We start from the raw sequence: 21,046 nt of genomic DNA on the forward strand, positions 1-21,046 counted from the left end.
AAGGACCTCTCACTGGTGTTCGTAAAAACAATTAACAGTGCTAAGCCAGGATGTCTCTGTCCATCTTGTGTAGGTGTTTATACCTGTAAAACAAAACCAACCAAACAAGAACCTGCCATGAGAAGATGAAAGTTGCCCAAGTAAATGGGATATCAAATTGAAATTCACCAGGAATTCAGAACCCGGCACGGAAATTTTGAACCTGCCATCAGCACATTTGGAACTGGAGATGTGGGTGTGCACAGGGAGTGTAAATTTATCTATGCCTTATATAAATGATTTGAAATGTGTAATGAGGAAAAATCCACAAGAAGCTGAATCTTGGCAAATCCTGGAAGAAGACAAAAGGTGGGGGGAGGCAGGAAGGTAACCTAATGATAAAACAGATTAAATGAGTCTTGTGGGGCCACCTTGCTTCTCCCTAGGCACAAAGGGCTTGCTGATTGCCTGCTTGCTTCTTCTGACTCTGGAACACAGCATCATTTTAGCCCCTTCGGGTAGGAGGAAAGGCTGAGTCCCTGAAGGTGTGCCTGTACCTTTGTAATCTGAGAATGCCAGACACAACCCAGCAGCTTTGAGACTGTTGTCCTTAGTAGCCTCTTTGAGTCTGCAGAATACTAATGGCAGGGTTTATTAGAACAACAACCCCTGAAGCGGATAGATAATCTTGTGTGGAGGCAGGACCCACATCCAAAACCCCAGTGTTCACATGAAGGGCACTCCTCCTGACATCTCTGACACATGAAATGAGGAAAGCTTTGCATTTCTGCACTAGAGGCAGAAAACTCTGTTCTAACGTATTAGTGCAACTGTCAAAATCAGCCAGATCAAACAACTGTGTGCTGTTTCTGCTCAGGGACTGACAGTCTGGTGACCATCAGCTTCTTATCTGTGCTTGGGTTTACCCATTGCTACCTTTATTGGGCAGCAATAGGAAAACTTTCGTCTTGTAATGTATGTTTTAAGCTAGTGGGATTTCAAGTCCTTAATACCTTTTTTCTGGAAAGGAAGCAGAGGTGTGGAGTGGGAGCAGGTCCAGCGGCAGAGGTGGCTGTGAGTACTGCAGCTCAGAAATAGCACTGGTACTTCCTTCCCTTACTGGTAGTGTAACGCTAGCTGCTAGCATAGTCACTCACCTACATGAGGGTCTCTTTGCCTAATGAGCCTAGGGCTTCAACAGTGGAAAACTCCCAGTAAATGCCAGTGCAGATGGAGTCCCAGTGGCTAAAGCTGTTTCTTTTAACTCAGTTTTTACAAAATAAGCGATATGGTGGTGTAAACTTTTTCCTTATGTTAACTTTGCTGTAAGTTTGGCCTTATAATCAGTGGAAAACTTTTTCTAGCTTCAATCTGTGTAGTTATCAGGATGTTTGACCTTACCCAAAGGTAAAAATGGGAATCCCTGGGACCAAAATATACTCAGGTCATACATTTAAGAGACCTAGTTTTTGACAGAACCTGGAAGTTAAGAGTTTCTTGTTGTCTCTCACAAGAAAAATGCCTTCATTTTGACTCATGCAAATTGTAACTTCATATGGCTCTTTACTGTGGTATTAGGCAATTTTTCCCATGTTGCACAAGGCCTTCATCATCAACTATTTTGAGAAGGATTTCATGTTTACGTGATTCTGTTACAAGTAAATGTGGAAAATGAATCCTATTAATTCCATGCAGGTGAGTTAATTAGCAAAGCACATCACTTCTAAAGAAATGGAAAGTTATTTTTTGTTTCGTCCTGAATGAATGAAGGTTTGAGGCACTTTCTTTAAGTCTCTCTAGGTCCAGTGAAAATATTTTCTTGGGCACAGAGAATGCCACTGTTCCACGGTCCTGCCCACCAGATTTTCCCCTTTGGTTTCAGAGTGGTGAAGTATGATCCACTAAGATTTTATACTAAAAAAGAGACTTGAAGGAAATCATGTTTTTTGAAGACAAACACTTGTCCTGGCCTCAGGAGAGTAAAACTTCAAGTTTGATGTTTATGGAGTAATATTTCATCTTACAGGTAATCATAGGAAGGAGTATGCCGTCTCAAAAAGATTGGAGGGCATGGGAGGGCTGCTTGAAGGGGATTTGACCTACATGTATGCAGAAGTATTGTAATGCAACATCCTTATACTCCTGCACTTAACGTGAATTTGGGGAATCTTTAAGTTGACGTACGATACCCTAGGGCCGCCCTCATCCCCTTCAATTTTTGTCATTTCCTTCTCCCACCAGCATTAAATTTGTGAGAGTACCATGCTCTTGGTTCTTTGATTTGTGTTCTGGTACCTGAGCTTTTCCTGACTTGAAAATATCGTTAGAGGCAAGAAGGTTTTATTAGATTTAGTGTTACATATTTTCTGTTTGAGAAACTGTTTTAACTTAGGTGGCAAATCAGGAAACCCAGCTACTTTATCAATGACCCCTATTTTCCATATGTTGTTTGGATTATCTACTGTGACTGCACAGGACTTCCTCTGATTCTGGGAGAAGTGAAGTGCGAGCTCACCTCATCTGGATGCACAGTGCTCATGCTTGAAAGCAGTGTCTTCCTCTTGAACAGTGTGTGCAGAAAGCATGCATCTAAAGGAAACTAATCTGTAACTTAGTTGATCACATCACTCACTTTCGTTCTTTAGCATATTAAATATTTTGTCTAGCTTTTTTTCCTCCATAATTTTGCTAACTGCGTTAAAATGACTCCAAGTTCTGCATCCCAACATGTACTTAAAAAGTGTAACTGTGTGTACGCGTGAGGCAAAGTCATGAAATTTGCCCCTGCATTTTTGAGCACCAAGTACAGGTTTCTTCACGGGTGCTCAGCTGGGAATGTTTGCCACTGCTGGTGTTGTCAGCCCATATAGGAAGTCCCCTGCAGTTTTGCACAGGATCTTTTGCAAAAACAGTTTGGCAGTAACTTGGTTACACAAAGCCGAGGGCTCTCTCTGTGCTTGCTATGATATGACTGCCTCCAATATGGCTTGCCAAGCTCTGCTAGTGTGACATGGTTAGGGTTATCTTTCTCTGCTCATTTAGTACTATATGGGAACAGAGTGTGGTCATTTTGCGATATGTGTGAAAAATGGACTTTGCCTGTCACTCACAGAGCATGAGCCCTCCCTTGTCCTTGTGCCAAAAGGTTAAACTAAGTAGAGATTTGGGGATAGGGAGGAGCATCCTTTTATTTCCACAAGTTTGCTTCTGTTTCACTCATTTCAGCTCCTTTCAGGGAATTACAGACAATGGAGTGGGATGAATAAAATTCCTCTGTAAGGGTTCTTGCCTGTGAGGACACTGTGGGTGTGGGTACCACACAGCTACTTTCTGTGTCTCCTTTTTTAGTCATTGTGTCCTAAGACCTGTCTTCCAGGAACTCATTTTAGCTTCGTCAGGTACCTGATATCAATAAGGATCACTTTGTCCACCCTATGGGCTGATGAACGCTAAAGTGATCTGGACCTGTAGGAGGAGTAGGATGTCTGTTTTACAATTTGGCTTCCATCCAGTGAAATGATTTAAGACAGTACTCTGCATTTGCTAGGTCATTGGCTGGATCTGTCCCACACTGAACTTTCAGCTTTTCGCTGCAGATACCTGTCGGACTGACTTGGGCCATCCATGTCCCTGCTCTCCAGGCCATTAGGAATTCTCCTTTGCTTGTGTTTGCATCCTTTGAGGGAGCACTGACAGCTTTGAACCCTTCTCCACGGGTTTATTGGGTCACAGACTGCTACTGGAGGATACTTTGATTACTGAAAGGGTAGGACAAGAACTCTGCCATGGGAGGCATATAGAGAGGGATGAGCTGTCCTTCGTGCCTCACAGTTAAGTGATAATTTTTGCCAAAGTTTCTCTCTCTTTGTTCACAGTCAGCAGCATCGTGTCATGCCTTTTTCACAGGCCAGTAACTCTAATCCAGTCACCTACAGGTGTCCTGTTCACACGTCTGGCGCATGTTATATGAATTTATCTAAATAATTCTTGGAAACAGTCTAAGAAGAATGATAGCAGATGATCATTGCCGTGGGCGTTTCCAGGAAGTTTCTAAAATAATTGTAAGATCTGTACCTCTAAAATGTTCTTGAAAATATTTGTTCCAGTGACCATAGAGTCTCTGGCACCAAAAGCCCATCTGAGGACTCCCAGCCCAGTCAGAGATAAATATCCTGCTTTATGATGTCCTCAGTGGCTAGAATTGTTTGTGCCATTTTGTGGTTGTACTGTTACGATCATGTGCTGTAGTTATTCCCACCACTTCTTGGAGGTCAGCAGTCAAGATCAGGTTTCCTAACAAACATTTTTGTTTCTTTACATGTACGTCCAATGATTCATTGTCTTGGGATATTTGTAGATGGCGAAGTCCTGGCGTGTTTCTGGGGCAGATGGGAAGTGCTGTCTTTCTACTAAGGAAAACACAGCAGACACAAAGAATTATGTGGGCTTGGGGGTTTCCTTTTACATGATTCTAAGAAGTGGTGAAAGAAATTTGTGTATCAGCTTGGAATTGTGGATTTTGTTAAAATTCAGAGAGGAACATAGATTTCTTCAGTCTTATAATCTTGTTTCATATGAAAAATAAAAATTAAGGAACAGAATCAGAAGTTCTGCTGTGCAGTATTTCCTTGTTCATTTGCTAGATGCAGAAAATTTTCAGCCTCGCAATTGCTCAGATTTTGGTTCAGGAGCCTTTGCTGAAACCCACAGTCCTAGCACAGTTACCTAGATGAAAATACCTCTACATGCACTGGCAGTAAAAGCTGCAAACAGGAGACATGGATTTCATGGCAATAGTAGTAGCCTGTGTTCTTCAAGATTGGGTTTGCTACTGAGGAAGGTCAGGACTGCTCAATGCATGTCCATGTGCATGGACTGGTCTGCAAGTGCACATCAGTCAAACAGCATTGTTGTTTGAGCGTATTGCCTGTTGCAGTCCCTGCATGCCATCTCCTTTCAGTACAGATTAAAGGCTGGGGTCTTATTTACTCTCCAGCAGAGTGCATGGCTGAGCTGGTGCACACAACAGCTTCTTAGTTTCTCTTTGAGTTTGAACACAGAAGAATAGAGATTCATGGCTCCCCACCCCCTGCCAGAGTAAATTGACCTCTCTCAGAGGCATCTCTTCACTTAGTGGTGTGAGGATAATGCAGGGCTGTGTACAGAAAGGAAAGAGCAGGCGTTCCGATGGGACAGGGCACAGGGCTTTTCTTTTGGGGGGTATTCAAGTGTGTTAGGCTAAAATAGAAAACAGGTGAAAGAGGCCTACTCCTTGTCATATGACTTTGGGCTAAGTCTCCTTTCAGCATAGCTGCTTGATCTTAAACCTTGGAGAGTTAATCTTTCTTATGTTTCTTACAGTTGCTTTTAGTGATCAGGTCTCTCACACACCACCAAGCACTTTCTGTGACAGTTCCCAGAAAAGAGGCAAAACTGCTGACTGTAGAGAGGGTCCTGGTGGGGTCTTGTACCTCGAATCCTCACCTTTCTGTCTTTTTTTCATTTTGCAGCTAGCCCAGGTTGAGCCTGTAGGTCCTTTGGGCCCCAGACTAGCTCTGTCACATGGAGCACGCATGGCCCACCTTTTGGATAGCAAACACTGACATCTCCTAATCCTTTTATGTACCTAGCCTGAATGGCTCCTGATTGATCACATCTTGTGAACAATCTAATATCACATGCCTCTTTGTATGCATCTGTTTTACACATATCTATTCATTTGGTCTGTTCTCCTTTGCACAATATTAGCACACCATTTTTCTGTCACATGCAGACATAAGTCATTGCATCGGCAACAATGAGCAAAGGCTATCTGTGAAGGCCTGTACATGGGACTGTGATATAAAACATACTCTTATCACTCCATCAAATGAAAAAGAAGATTAAGGCCCAGCTTCAGGAAATCACTCGAGCAGGTTGACTGATTGAAATGGGATTCATGCATGTGCTACAGTAGTTTCCTACACACCAGTCTAAATCACTGCTCTGAGCAAGGGTAACTGAAGATCGACAGGGGGTAGTGTGTTTGATGGTGTGATGTGAGCAGCTGTTCACTAGCTCACTCTTGAAATGCGTGAGACTGTAAGCTCTTAAACTGGCACGAGGAAAATTATTTTAACACTATAGATTGCCCTATAGATTGCTTATCTTTATGTCTTGTCCCTTTCCTCCTGAAGGACTTAGATTAGGAAAATACGAGTTCAGAGCCTTGGCACTTCATTTCACTGCTGAGGATGGGACTCAGCCCATCCAACGTTGCCCGCATGAGATGGATAGCTAGTCTGAACTTGCTCTATACACTGTCCCTATCCTCATCAATAGAGAGGTGCTGCTCTAAAAGTCTGAGTTGTCCTACCTCACTCTCACTTACAAGGGCTGGATCACTCTTTGGAAGCACCCCTTTCTCTGCTGTCTGGAGGCAGGGGAGGAGGAGTGAATCCCCTCTCCCCTTCCCTTTGCCCATTCCTCTCTTCTGTGTTACAGGTGAGAGATAGCAACTAGGTCTGGCATCTTACATACCTAATGTTAGCCTTCCAGTGGCTAATTTTACTCAATTACAGTGTTTAATTACAGTCATTCCTGTTCCCTGCTGCATCTGGTCTTTTTGCTAACATGAGAAAATTCTCAGTTAACTGCATCTGGGGCCGAATCATTGGTAAGCAACAGATACCAACAGTATTAGGTCAGGTCCACCTAATGGTCAAGCTTTACTGTTTCTGAAGGCAAAAGTTAGCCTGAGGAGTTGGGGGAAAACCCATTTCCTAGGTGAGAAAATACGGTACTCAATGGATGTGTGTTGCAGTGTTTGGTGAAAAAGTTTCATTTCAGCTAGATCTGTTTGTGTTCTTAGGCTCTTGGGGAAACTTCATCTGATGAATGCCTAAATTCAAATGATACCATCCAATTGTCATGCCTTAAGCTGGTAGTCATGAGCCCTTTGCTCTTGTGGCATGAGAAACTGGAATTTTGTGCTCCAATTCATTGAAGCCATTTTGGAGTGAAAAATGATAAATCCCCTGGGTTTCATCCCCTGTTATCTCATCATCGTTGGACTTCCCTTTCTATCTCCTGCTTTTCCAGGCTACTAGAATCATTCTGGTGGTTTTATTCCCAGGTACTTAGGAAGAGTATTGCTTCAGGAATAACTCCTGCACCCTTTGAGTAGTCATTTATTCACTATGATGCCAAATTATGGGCTGACCAGCCACGACATCTGTAAAAATGGAGTGGAGACAGAAATCACAGAATTAGGGCAGAGCTAGCTAAGTCCTTCCAAAACTTCTGTCAACACAACTGAACTAGAGTTTCTGTCCCCAGTGGCTTATACGGAAGGAATGAAAGGGGTTGATCTAAGTCATTGGCTTTCAGAGCTATTTTCCGTTCTCTACAGTTGGATGATTCTTAATCATTAAAAAATTGTTAATGATGTTGACTAACATCTCAGATAGTGCCTTTATGATGCTAGAGTATGTTAAAATGATGCGCACACTGTGTCCAGATTCTGATCTGGTTTGCACCACCACCAGCTGTAGACTTGCTGCTGCTCCTGAACAGGTGTCTCCCAACTTCATCTCTTATTGCCCCAAGAAATTCACAGTGGCCTGATAACGCAACAACCTGCAGGATCAGAGCCATTTCAATCACATCTGCATTTTAGAAAGGCAGAATGTGGTAACTGAAGTGACCTTGGGAAAGTTCAGCAGTCGTTTGTTAGAGATCCTGTGTTTCTGGGACATGCTGGTGGGGAGTGATAAAGCACTGCCTGCCCTGAGTGTGGCACGCCTCCTGTGATGAGGAGGGACTTTGTTGTTCTTCTCTCTCTTTCCCTGTGTTCCTTGAGTTCTGATGTCGTTTTTCTCTTAACTGCAGGTCACTTCATGGGCAACAACACAGTCATTGATGTTTTGAGGAGAGAAGGGTACGAGGTAGAACACACTCCAGCTGGACAAGCCATCAACAAGTAATGCATGCTTTTATCTAGCTGAGCAGCCATTGGGAGGGTGGGTTTGTAAACAATCATGAAGAGGTAGTGGCAGCTGAACTATACCTAACAGTGAGTTGGGCTCCCTCTCTCCTCCCTAGCAGTTTGCTCATCTTTTCCATGAGCCAGTTTGGAAACAGGATTTTATTTGGTTTGGTTTTGGGTTTTGGTTTTTTGGTTTTGTTTTCTTTTTTTATAAAATAAAAATATTTCCCCCCCTGTAAGTTTTTAACTCTTAAACTAACAGCCATAGAGTATGCATGCTTGGTTCATCAGATCTGGATGCTGTCTCATACTGCATAGGCTTCCAGGCTCCTCCTTCCTCCCTTTTAAGTGTTTGACTGTCCTGCCATTTAACACTCTCCTCTTACGCTGCTATTTTTTGATTCTTTCTGATTACTCTCTCTCTCTCAGCCTGGAATCTGACTGCCCAGAGTCGACCCAGCCTCTTTGCAAGCCGTCCCCATGACTGATTGCCCTCATGTCCCCTGCTCTCCTCTGCATTTCTAACACAAAGTACTTGCTGTTCTGGTTCATCTTGCAGCTGTCCTTTGAAATATACCCTTACTGCCTCTTTTTATCTCTCACTGGGTGCCTTTATCCATCTCCATAGTTTCAGTAACTACAGAACACCAAATAATCTCCTCCTCCACACTCTGCCAAGAATTACATGTGCTTTTGACTCACCTCTTCCTGGACTTCTTGCCACCAGCTTAGGCTCTGCAATCCTTGTCTCCCCCTTCTCCAGACTCTTGTCAATCATGTGCTTTTATATCTCTCAGATATCCTCACTCTTCCTTATAGTCACTGCTAAAAGACCACAGTGGAAAAAAGGTTTGATCCCAATTATGGTACCGTTTCCCTTTTATCCTGTGTGTCAGGCATGCTGTCCCTCACAGCTTACATGTTCATCCTCCCCCACATTTCTGCTATGGGGCTGGCAGGCAGGACAATCACCTTTTGTGCAGGGGGCACAGTGCAGAGTCTTGGTCTGTGCCAGGGGCTCCACAGATGTGGTGCAAAATAATAATAAGCTTTTCTCATACTCTGGTTGCTTCACCTTTCTCTTTGCACCACTTTTGCTGCCTTTTTCAGGCCATGAAATTCAAACTCTGGCAGGTCAAGGTTTTGCTGTGATTCTTGACATGGGCATACATCATTAATTCTACTTGCACTGAAACAAACTGAATGAAGACTCATGCCCTTGAGTACATGAATGCAACCCCTAACCCTGTTGCCACCAATGGGCAGGTGGTCTGACATGAAGAAGCCTCTTATGCTTAAGCTCAAGACTTAATGATCCTGTAACACTTAAGTCATGCTAGGCAATGCAGGGTATCAGTGTTTACGGGGATAATCAAAAACCTGCCTGCACTGATATTTTTGTGTTGGTTCCCCCCCGCCCTCCCTGCCCCAGAACATTCTTAGCTTAGGTATTCCTGAAAACAGCCATAGCAGCTTCTTAAAGCTTAAAGAAAGAGAGCTTAATATGTATAACCAAATATAACCAGAATAACCAAAATCTGATACTGCTCTGTAAAAGTGTAGCTGTGAGGAAATCAAGGGCAGACAACTGTGGAAACAAGGGCTAGGTCTTCACCCATCAGAAGGTAGGTATCAATGATACTCAGGGTAGCTGGGCACCCAGTTCTCTGACCACATCATGGGAGTTCAGTGCCCAGCAGTGACTCTTGTGCCTTTGAAAGCCCTACTGGACAGAACATCTTTCCTGGAGTCTTGATTTTAAAGCTGAATGAAGAAGCTAAAGAAGATGGTAGTTTAGTGTTTTCTTTGAGAAGAGGTGTTAACATTTCTGGATGACTTTGAAACAGATTTAAAAATATGAAATAAGTTTCAAGAAAAATGTGAGTTCTGAAGGAGAAAAGCGTTTGAGGTGAGGCAAAGACCTGTGCAAGAGTCCTGGGGGAAAGGTGACGGAGGGTTTAACTTGATTCCTATCCTGGGCTTGTTCTAGGAGCAAATACCAGGGCAGTCTGTGTCAATAAAACCAGTCCGGCCCACATAAATGTGGAACTATATCCAGCTACTGTCATAGATTACAGTGCTGCACACAGTCCAATCAGTACCCGTAGACTATTTCAGAGGACAAATTTGAGAGAGGAAAAGACTGGCAAGTGGTTCAAGTGAGCCAGAGCATTCAAATGGCTCTTCTACTATATATACAGATACAGTAGGGGATATTAGCTGAGCGGTCCTAAAACAAGAGGATGAGGAAGTCTGTAATTGTCTCCCTTCCCTGCAACATGACATTGTGGAGTAGCAGCACAGACTGCTGCTTCCTGTGCCCTGGCAAAACAGAAAGTCCCTTCTGAGGTATCTTGTAGGTATCTGCATGTAGGAACACAGAAAGTTGCAGGATTTTCTGTAACATGTTTTCCTGTAACAGGCAAACTGCTGAGTGCTCACACAACTTCATCTGCAGACAGGGCTGCCAGAGGTGTCCTGACCATCTGCAGGGGGAAGGGGATGAATGCCTGTAGTGGAGTGTGGAGGCAGGAGGGTGTCGCAGGAGAAGAGTCGGAGATCACTCAGACAGATCTGATCTAGTAGTTAGTTTATTGAGTTCTAATCAGTAAATTTAGGTATGTAAAATAGTAACTACAGATGCACTAGCGGTCAATGCTCTACTATTACTTTACTACAATATTCTACTATTACAATACTCCACAATACTGTTATTCTACTACACCTAGAGTTAGTATGCGATACAAAGATTATCACTTAAGCTTACTAGACGTATCTTGAATGTTACATGTCTGCAAAAAATGTCACTTACCAATGCATCGATGTCTGGTGTCAGGTAAGGGATCTCTCAGCCTCTAGGGGTAACCTTGAGAGGCGTCACTACTCAAGGGGAGATCACCACTGCAAAGCCATCTGCTATGGAAGGAGAGCTCAATGGGCCCTGACAGCTGCAGTCATTTGTAGCGTAAGGTGGTCGATTTGTAGTCAGATTTTCTGCTGTGTTAATGCAGTTTTGGCCACTTATCTGCCCAGTCTCCAGCCAAACCATTTTGGGGGGGGGGGGGGGGGGTTGGTGCTGAGTTCTCACTGATAGCCTCACACAATAGAATTAACTTCAGTTAGGCCTACTTGCTGAGCATCTGCCTGCGCCAAAGTTCAGTTAGTTCAAACAGAAGGAGTGCATCCATCACAGAGGGCTCCTTCTTCATGGTGTCACCAAAGCAAGGAAGGCAAAAGAGGTGCTCCAACCACACAGCAGCACAAAGGACAGTTTATAAATAGTGCCACAAGTTCAATCAAGCTCCTACTGTCTTATTTTGGGCTTTAACTGTTGTTCCTGATTTTAGAATGCATGTATATATATATATATATGTATATATATATATATATATATATATATATAAAAATATTCATCATATAATCACAGCCGTAATTAAGGTGCTTCCTGACACCTCCCGTTGCTGCTGTGTTGGGAGAGGGAACTGGCCTTGGGGAAGAAGGACATTTTGCAGTTGTGTGCCTTTTCCTGTGGTTGCTCAGTCAATCCCTGGAAGAATTACTTGCAGGAAGTGTTGCAAAGGAGGTTATGTATATGAGTGTCTGTTGTTAATAGTGTTCTGAGGCTGCAGGTATCAGAATAAATGGCTCGCCATGCAGGATGGAGGTCGTTCTGGCTGTGCCTGTAGCAATGCTGAGCTCCAGCATGGTATGGTCATGAGTTTGGTAGGGGAGGCTGGAGGCAGCAAGACAGTCTAATCTACAGGGAAGGGCTGGTGCCAGCTCTGACTTTCACAATTAAGGAATAGACACAGTCAAGATAAATTGGGGAAAAGGGAACCATAAGCAAAGGACCTTCAGAGAGATCAAATCAGGTCACTGGAGACAACTGGGGGGGGTCACTCTGTAAGGCAGAGTTAAAGAGTGGGTGATGTGAAGATGTTGTAGAGGAGAGACAAAGGGTCATGACACTTAAGAGGTGATAAAGTGAGAGTGTGACAATCACAAGGATTTTGAAAGAGATCGATAGGCCAAGACCCATTCTGCACTAGTCTCTGTCACATAAAGTTCACCACATAATCAGTCTGTGATTTTTCTTGCAGGAAATAAGATCCAATTCTCTTCATTTTCCATCTACTCTCTCCCTCGTGTTCCAGTCCGCAACTTCATTTCTCCTTCTCCAGGATGGACCTTCTTTATTCTCCATCAAAGATATATGGCCACAGTAATAGGCTAGCTTGAAAACTGCAGCCATGCTGAAGCATGTCTCCTTCTAGACCTCCTCCTTTTGATGCCATTGCAAGGCAGAAAGGAAGCATACTGTAGTTCTGGGAGGGTTTCACTGATTGAAACCAGGTTTCTGTGCAGTGGTCTGTGATCTTCTGTTACATTTCTGAATTTCAGCCCAAGCCAGTCTCCAATTTTGTCTTGTTACAGAAAACTGCTGCATCTCTTCTCTTTGTGAAATAGCCATAAAGATCAGTAAAATATTTGTGTTGTGCTCTGTGTATCCACAGAGTGGATTGAGTTTGTGAGTTTGTCCAAGATGCTTATGAACAAGTAAAGAGTGGGAATCGCTTTGTTCCAAACAGCGAGGAGAAGTGTGGGCCAGCAAAGCCACGAGTGGATAGGAGGCTGCAGTCTGCCTGCCTTGGAGGAGGATGAGGAGACGTTGCTTGCTCTAAGTATAATGAAACAGAGCTTGAGTAATCAGGGTGGAGCTGATTGTTTGTGTCTTCAATATATCACCTTCGCATGAAGCTGAATAAGCATAGGCGTTAGAGCTTTTTCTGGGGTCAACTGAGTGGTCCTTTGGGCTTCGAAGATTTGCCTGTGAGAGAGTTCGTGCATGCACATAGTCTCGCTGCGCTATCTCACATGCTGAAGCTGCTTTGAAATTCCAGATAATACTGCCAGCCTAATACAGGATCTGTGCAGCCAGAAAGCTGAAGGCCTGACTCCTGCTCCCTCATTACTTGCTATAAATATGTGCAAAGCTCACTTCTGTGTTGTGGGAGAGCTGTGATTGCTCAGCCTTCTCCCCTCCATGTGTACCTCCATATTTGTTTGATACAACCCTTTAAAACCACCATTCATCCTCCTTGTGGTGCTTATCTGAGTGGCAGGACAGCATTATCTCCTTTTGCAGATCAGCATGGAGGCAGTAAATGCTTACCCTAGAAGTCAATGCCACAATAGTGATTTGAGCTCTGATCTCTTATGTGTAAGACATGTCCCTTGACCTGATGTTTTATAAAGGCTATGCATTCACTTCGCTGTACCATCTGGCTTCATGAAAGAGAAAATGAGATGATGGTGAACTTGGCACTGCTGCAGCTAGTCTGCTTCCAGTTGCTGCAGACTAGATGGCCCAGAGGATTGCTTAATGGTATACTGAGCCATTCCCTTCAAAGATGATAATTTGCAAGACACATTTCTGCAGCCGTGACCACAGTCACTCTGAGTGACTAGCTCATTACTTAACTTCTCCACCAGTGAGAGCTGTTGATCTAGGACTGGCTCCTTCAGCTAGTTTGGCTTAGTCATCCTGTCCCTGCCCCTTCCCCATGCCCCCCAAGTTAGTTGGGTCTGGGCAGTAATTGCCCTAAAGGAATAATCTGTTCTGTGTTCTGCAGTATGTCAGACTAGAGGACTGTGGTTTGACCTCCTCTGACTTTGAGGGTGATTCCTTTTTTGCCTCTTTCTAGATACACAAAGTTATTCCCAAAAGTTATTCCACCCTGAGCCAGACTGCATTCTTTCCTCAGTTCCAGATTACCTCTTTTTCCAAAGCTTTTTTCATTGAAGAGAACTACTTTGATCAGAATATTGACATACAGAAGAGGGAGCAGGAACAGAAGGCAGAGAAATAAGCATTCAGCCAATATATCAGGGAGAAATACCTGTTTTATATGTGCGTTGATGGTATCTGTACCAGAATTCTGCCTCAAAGCCCTTTCAAATATTATCTGTGTTCCCTCCTCCTTTCAGCAGAAAACCCTCCAAAACCTTGTTAGTCTTTTCGTCATCATCACCGGCACACAGCCCCTATGTCGCATCCCGGGAGCTCCCACGGCCATTGCACCCCTCGAAGGAGGAGGAAGAGCTCCTGCCTCACCTGCTGGTCCCTGATGTCATTGATGTGCTGGAGAAAGTAGACAAGAAGTACAAAAAGAAGAAGAAGAAGCAGCAGAAGAAGCAAAGACTGCGACAGTTTAACGACCTCTGGGTTCGCCTTGAAGAAAGGTAGCTAATGGCTGGGGAGGGAGGAGGGTTTGTCATGCAAACTGGTCTTTAACTTAGACTGCTTAACCTGGTACACCAAACTTCTTCAGGGGGGAGATAGTTGCTGAGGGCAGATCTGACCTTCTCCCTCACCGTGATTGTTGCTGAAACATTTACTCAAGGCTTCTTTGTGCTTTTAGTGACAAAATAGCTGCTTCTGTATGGTTAGGTTTGTGGAAAATTGGGCATAATATGAGTGGAAGCCTTGTCTAGACCATTTTGCATTTGGGCTTGAGGGATTGTGAGCATATGATAGTCCTCTTTATCACAGAAGGCTGGGTCCAGTGGTAGATGGTACAGATCAAACCTTGGAACTTTATCCGAGCTGCTGCATATGTGGAAACGGTCATATCTGGCATATGTGGTCCTTGCATTTGGACAATATTTATGCAGTATTTCCAGTTTCTGTATTCTTCCAGTCTTAAAAAGCATGTGAGACCCATGGCATTACTGGAGATCCGGAAAGAGGGATGACAACCTAATGGATGATGGAATTAATCATAGAATCGTAGAATATCCTGAGCTGGAAGGGACCCACAAGGATCATCAAGTCCAACTCCTGAATATAAATAATTAAATAACAAATAATATAAAATATGGAGTGTGTTGTGGGGCAAAGGTTCACCCATACCCCCTAGTTTTCACCCAGAAGAGCTTACTCACCTACAACAACTACAGCAGCCTGCAAAAAAAGCCAACTTCTCCCTCACTAGCTATACTTAGGCCTGTGGCTGAATGTGTAGCTTAACGTTTCCCTCCTGTCAGATAACGCACAGACCTGAGTCTGCTCTCTTTTTTACTTTGTGTCTCTATTTGTATCTCTGACATACTCAGGTTGAAAGCATTTTATTTTTGTGGTGCTGTAAATAACCAGACAGGTCAGAATGATGGAGAAAGTCCAGCAGTTCTTGAAATAAAGCCTCGACATTCTATTTTTTTTTCCCTCTGAAGAGTGTTTCTTCCTGCTCCCCAAGGTACTGAGTATATCAGGGTTCTCCTATGCCTCTCCTATCACAGCTGTACCACTGCTTTGAGTGCCAGCTGTACCACTGCTTTGAGTAATACATTGCTCAGGCTGGCTGCAAGTGGGTACAGCAGCTGTTGCTCTGTTCCAAGCATTCAGCCATTGGCAAACTTTTTAGACCAGACTCCTTTTCCTCTTTTCTAGAGTAGTTTTGTGCTCTCTCTCTGCTCCTCCTTCCAACCTAAGTGCAAGTAGTTTGGAAGGAGACAAATGCACATGGAAGTTTGCATGCCCACTGACAGATCTACATACAGTCCAAGATTCACCAGTACAACAAATCCTTATATTGATCACAATTGATTTTGTATTTTAGTGTATCATTTACTTTCTGTTATTGTAGTTGATACCAGCTGTTTGTGAATGAGTTTTGGGAGCTTCTGTTGACAGTCTGTTTAGTTGAAACACTAATGAATGATTTGGAGTCTTTATGATCTCAAGCTCCCATCCTGCCTGCAAACTGACATGTTCAGTGTTTCACACGCGGTTGTTCCCATGAAGCTCAGGGAAGTCAGTGGGCACCCTGATGTGAGATACACGTGCACTTGCAGCATCAGTGCCTTCAGAAGAAGAGGGAAGATGGGAGGATGTGACTAAATTGGAGGTACATTAGGGCAACACACTGGATTGCAAGTACTGCAAGGCAATAGTGAGCTAAAAGCAAAGCTAATGGTGACAGCTTAGGAAACTACTGCATAAATATGGGAGCAGCAAATGTCTCCTTTCCTTTCTTCTTTTGTAATGTTTCCTTTCTTCCCATACTAATTAAGTCATCCTTTGTGCTAGAAACTTACCCAGGTGCTAGGTGACAAATTCTTTTTAGGGTTGAGACCTTAGTAGCAGAGAGCTTGAACATCTGGAAATGGAGCTGTTGCATGACAGTACTGGGAAAGACAAGTGATGCTTATTGCTGCCTGGGAGATGGCTCTGCCCTTACTGCAGAGGGAAAGCCACGAGTGTCAGAGAGGCAGCTGTCATTCACATACAGCCCCCACCCGTGCTCTGGGTCTAGTCTTCCTAAAGCAGGGAGGATCACCACCCTCTCTGCCCAGACACTCGCCTGTGCAAGCAGTCTGTGCCGCTGCGGGCTGCCGGGGCCGGCGTGGGCTGAGCTGGCAGCCCCACCTCGTGGCACAGCCGTGATGTGTCCCCACGGAAATCCAGCCCCTCTGGGCTCAAGCTTACGTTTGCAGAGCACGTCTCTCTGGGAGTCTCAGCCCTTGCTATAAGCATTCCCCGGGGTGCCCAGGCACAGGTAAAGCTGTCAGGTTTCCTGTGCACGGGCCATTCACAGCTTTCCTCCTGTGAGCCTGGAAATGTGAAAGGTGCAGCTCAAGTGATTTAATATAGTCATGTAGTGGGCTTGGCAGAATTGCTTTGCTTCATGCTCCTGTATGCATCAGCTGTCACCTGTATTTCTTTGATGTGCTGCAAGGTGGCTTCTCTACAATTACTGTTCAGACTGTCTAAGGGGGCCTTTGGGTATGGAAGGGTAGGAGGTTTTTAAAAGGATGCTAATTGCCTTCAGTTTCCCAAAGCATTTTTGCTTAATGCAGCTGGCCAAAATAAGGCGAGAATGGTGCACAGCAGGTGGGGAGTGGGTGCAGGAGAAATTACTCTGCTTTTGTATTTGGCAGGTAGACTTGCATTTAATTTTCTCTGAATTTGTCTTCTGGTTCCACACAGCACCATGAGGCCCTGGGGTGTATGTCAGCCTTACAGCTGTGGGGTCAAGCATGGCTTTCAATCCATAGCTGACAAGAACAACATCTGTGTAGTATCTGACCCTCCTGAGTTGACCTGCCATGCTGTGGGAGCTCCCCCAGTTCAGCACAGTTGGTTTTAGCAGCCTGGAGCATACAAATTTCTCTCCTCCATCACATGTTGCCATAATGGAAGTTCAGCATCATGTAGGCTCTGAGTCAGTTCTTGTTCATCACCACCTCAGAGTCCTCACTGCCACTGGGAGATACTCTAGGATGTGGTGATCTTTTCCCAGTGACTCTAGCATGTGTTTCTGGAAGGGGTTCTTCCTCTCCTTAAAGCACATCATGTAAGCCCTTTGTAATTCCTGACCTGTTGAAGCAAACAGGCAGTATAGGAACAAGTTTGGTCCACACTAAGATGCACATACAGAAGCATGGCTGGGGAAGGTGGATTCAGCTGAAAGCGGGTGCCTCACTCCTGCTGTGCACAGCAAGTGTCTCTGCAGTGACACTCCTCTGCAACAGCTTGTTTTGTTCATCTTACCTATTTTCTGCTTAGCTGAAAGGGTGGCTGGAGGGCACTAGGAATACAGTTGTCTTACCCACCTGACTGACTGTGTGGGAGCAATGGGCAGGCTGTCTGGGTAGACCTGAGTGCAGGACAGGTGTTCTGGTGCTGTCTCCACCCTCTCCAATCTCTTCCCTGTTCCCCCTCAAGACTGCTTTGCAGTTTAGCTGGGCAGCGCCCTCATCCGTGTGGGGTGGCATGGGAGCTGCCCACACCGTGAGGAAGGGACAAGGCAGCACTCTGCCATTTGGAGACACAGTCCATTGGTGAGCATGGAACCAGTATGAGAGACCATTCCCAGGAGCCCAGAAGACTGACAGTGAGGCACAGAGGCTGACCACCTCCTGCTCTGTGGGCATCAGGCGGTGCTGGGCTGGGTCTGGACTGATGTTGTTCTCTTGTCTTGCAGTGCTACCGACCCTGCTCCCAGGATCCGCATCATTAATGGCTACATCACGGTTGAACCCCAGCCCCGGGGCCACGGACGGTCTAGTCATGCTTGCGCAGATACCAGCAGCGCTCACCAGCTTTCCTGTTCACTCTTCCTCTCGCTAGTGACTTTGACTTTGCATATCATAAGGCTGCATTGAAACACAGAGGGAGCCAAGCTGCAGGGCTCTTGCCTTAAAAAGCAAAAAAGAAACTGATGGGAAAAAACAAAAATAGAAGACTGAGTGGGACACCTGTTCTTTGGGGTGTTCTTAAACTGCCTCCTTTTCCTGAATCTGGATCATTAACACTATTAACTGGTTTGACCTGCCCAATACAGGAGAAGATATTTTAATGAAAGTGTTATTTATCCTTCTCTTGCAGAAGAATGATTTCATGTTATCCCATAATGCTTTGGGGAAATTTTAATGCCGCTATAACATAGCTGTTGTTTAGCTGTATGAGTCCAACTAAATTACATTTTTTTCACCTTCAGTGCCTTGTAAGAAGATTTACACACCGCTAACTTGTTTATTAGAACAGAATATTTTGGTCATATGAGCACAACTGGGAAAGAGAGGTTTGTATTTTATGTCTGTACTGGTAATGCTTTTCATTCTTGCTTGTTAGGGCTCCAGATTACATATAGAAGTTCATGACAACACCTTCTACAATAGAATAAAACAGTAAAGCTTGTGAACAGAATGTTTCTGCCATCTGTTTGGTGCTGTTGTAAGATGGGTACACCTGAACCTCCCATGGCCAGACCAAGTCTTGTAAGCAAAAACTAATGTACATTTAAGAAAAAAAAAATTGCCTGGGGAGCTTCACAATCATACGGTTGGATGCTTCCAAAATAAGAAGTTCTCAAGAGGTGATTTGAGAAGCCCAGATGCAGGTTTTCCCTCTCTTTGTAAATCACGAATATATTGTTATTTTGTAGCTGGATTCCCTGTTGGGGAGAAAGGCCTTTCTTTTCCTTTTCTGCACAGTTAGACTTCATTGTTAGCAATCCTTGCAAGTTTTCTACCAATTTCAATGGAAATTATCAGACTTCCCAAATTGATTTAAGTCTTTTGCTGTCTACTTAAAATGGACATGCTGTTGACTGTTGGATGTAGGAAGCTTGGAAGTGGTGATGTATGGTTTTCTGTGTTTGTACAGGACATCCTCTTGTGATCACAGACTCATTTTGTGAGCAACATATCCCTTCCTCCTCTTAGGAGGGTTTCATTGCCTGAAAAGATCTCATAAGATTCATCCATGGGAGGGCTTGGAGCCAGTGTGCTGAGCCTGGTACCTTGGAAACACAGCAGCCACCTGCCCCAGTGAGACAACAAACCCTCAGGTTTCCCTTCCTGTGCATGTACACATGCTTCGCTACTTTTTTCATTGCCTATAAAAAGTACCTCTTTTTCTTGTCCTTCTACTGCACATTGGGGGAGGACAAGCAAATGATTCCAGCTTTCCTGACAGGCTTTTCATCTCTTGATCTCAAATTTCAGTCCCCCTTCAGAAGGACTGAACCTGAACAAAACCTCAGTTCGCTGAGGAAAACAGAGAAAGGAGAGCCTAAATATTGCAGTTTGCAGCAGCACTGTGGGGAACGAAATCTGTCTGGGCTGGGGTAGAAGATGGCACCATGTCATGGTATATTCCTTCTTATAGGGAATATTACAATACCTCAGGGTCCCAAATGCGTTCTGGCTTGCTTGGCATTAGACAGCAGCCAGGCTGGTGATATGCTCCCCCCGTCTCTCACTCTCTTTCTGGTTGATCTTTCACTGGTATAAACTGTCATAGACCTGCTGGGTCCAGAGCTATTTTCCTTGGCCTGAATATGACCTGAGGGGAGCAGATCAGATGGGGTATAGTTTAGTTACAAAGATGCACTGCAGGCCTGACAAACTCAGCACATACTTGTGTATTTACCAGTGCATCTAAGACGACCACCAAAAACATTACATCAGAGTGTGTTCTACCACTTGCTAGCCTATGCATTGGTATTGCTTTTCCTCCCTCTGTCCTTCAGAAGTGCATGATGAGGTGGGGCACAAGTCCAAAGGGCTCCAGAAGCACTGGGAGAAGGGGCTGAGGCAGAGCTTCCATTTCTTTTCTCCATTAAAGAGAGAAAGCTTAAGATTAAAGCTGCTGTGTAAAATAGCCTCAGGCTGACTTTTCCCTTTGTTCCATCCTCCATGGTTGCTCCTGAGCTTCATCTCTGTGAGGGGAGCTGAGTCAAGTGGAACAGCCACCAATATTTTTCTTAGGTTGACATGAGGGAAGACTAATTATAAACCACTCAGGAATAATAGCTGAAGTAGCACTATGGATAATTCAGTTTTGGTGGTGTAACTTGTTTTGTAGCCTGTTTCCAAGGGCCTGGCTGTCAGGGAAATAGAGATGTCCTTAAACTGTGACAGTTTGTGTGCCTACAGAGGCTGCATCCTGGGAGTCTTTCTGCAAAGTAATCAAATTCTTTCAAGGTATTTTTGAGGGTCTCATGGGCTTGGCTTGATACCTGTGAACTAAACTGGTGGTTCCTACCCACCACTTTTTCTTCCAGACCACTCATTGCTGGCTGGCCATGGGACACCAAGGTCTTGAAACTCTGGCTGGTATGGAGAGCAGAGCCTTACTCCAGCTGCAAATGGTACTCAGCTTTTTACAGTGACCACTGGGAGTACTAGGTTTGTGTCGGATTGTTTCTCCCTAGTTCCAGAACATGGGTTCCTCGTGGTCAAGAGTTCTCTTTCTCTGTTGGCAGGCTGATATTTGCAAAGTTGTTAGCAGAAATTAAAAACCTACCCACTTCAAAATGTAGTGGTTTGATAATTCCACACACACCCTGTATTAAATAGTAATGTTGAAGAATACGGGTTATAACCATGACTGATGTTCAGCAGTGTATTGTGAGTTCTTGTGAATATTTGTTGCTTGACTAAGCTTTGCTAGTGGACTACTGTGTTATTACATATATGCTTTTTAATTATTATAAAACTTCACATTTATGTATATAGCTAGGAAGAAAAGGCAGACAAACATCCTCCTTGGGAAAAGGGCTTGCTCATAAATCTCTGTTTCCTGAGATAGTC

The 21,046-nt window shown here is 44.3% G+C and overlaps 1 protein-coding gene across 1 annotated transcript in view; it reads left to right on the forward strand.

Annotated features, from left to right (window-relative positions):
• The window catches only part of TRABD2A (TraB domain containing 2A), a gene marked incomplete at its 3' end in the record, with an annotated part of 80,391 nt that extends 62,279 nt beyond the window's left edge, over positions 1 to 18,112 (forward strand). The window contains exons 5-7 of the mRNA XM_082336052.1: positions 7,849 to 7,939; positions 13,934 to 14,188; positions 17,932 to 18,112. Coding sequence (XP_082192178.1) covers positions 7,849 to 7,939; positions 13,934 to 14,188; positions 17,932 to 18,112 — 527 coding nt within the window. The remainder of the gene's footprint in view (positions 1 to 7,848; positions 7,940 to 13,933; positions 14,189 to 17,931) is intronic.
• Positions 18,113 to 21,046: the final 2,934 nt, after the last annotated feature.

This window comes from Platalea leucorodia (genome assembly GCF_965183815.1).
Source record: "Platalea leucorodia genome assembly, chromosome: Z".
Lineage (NCBI taxonomy): Eukaryota > Metazoa > Chordata > Aves > Pelecaniformes > Threskiornithidae > Platalea > Platalea leucorodia.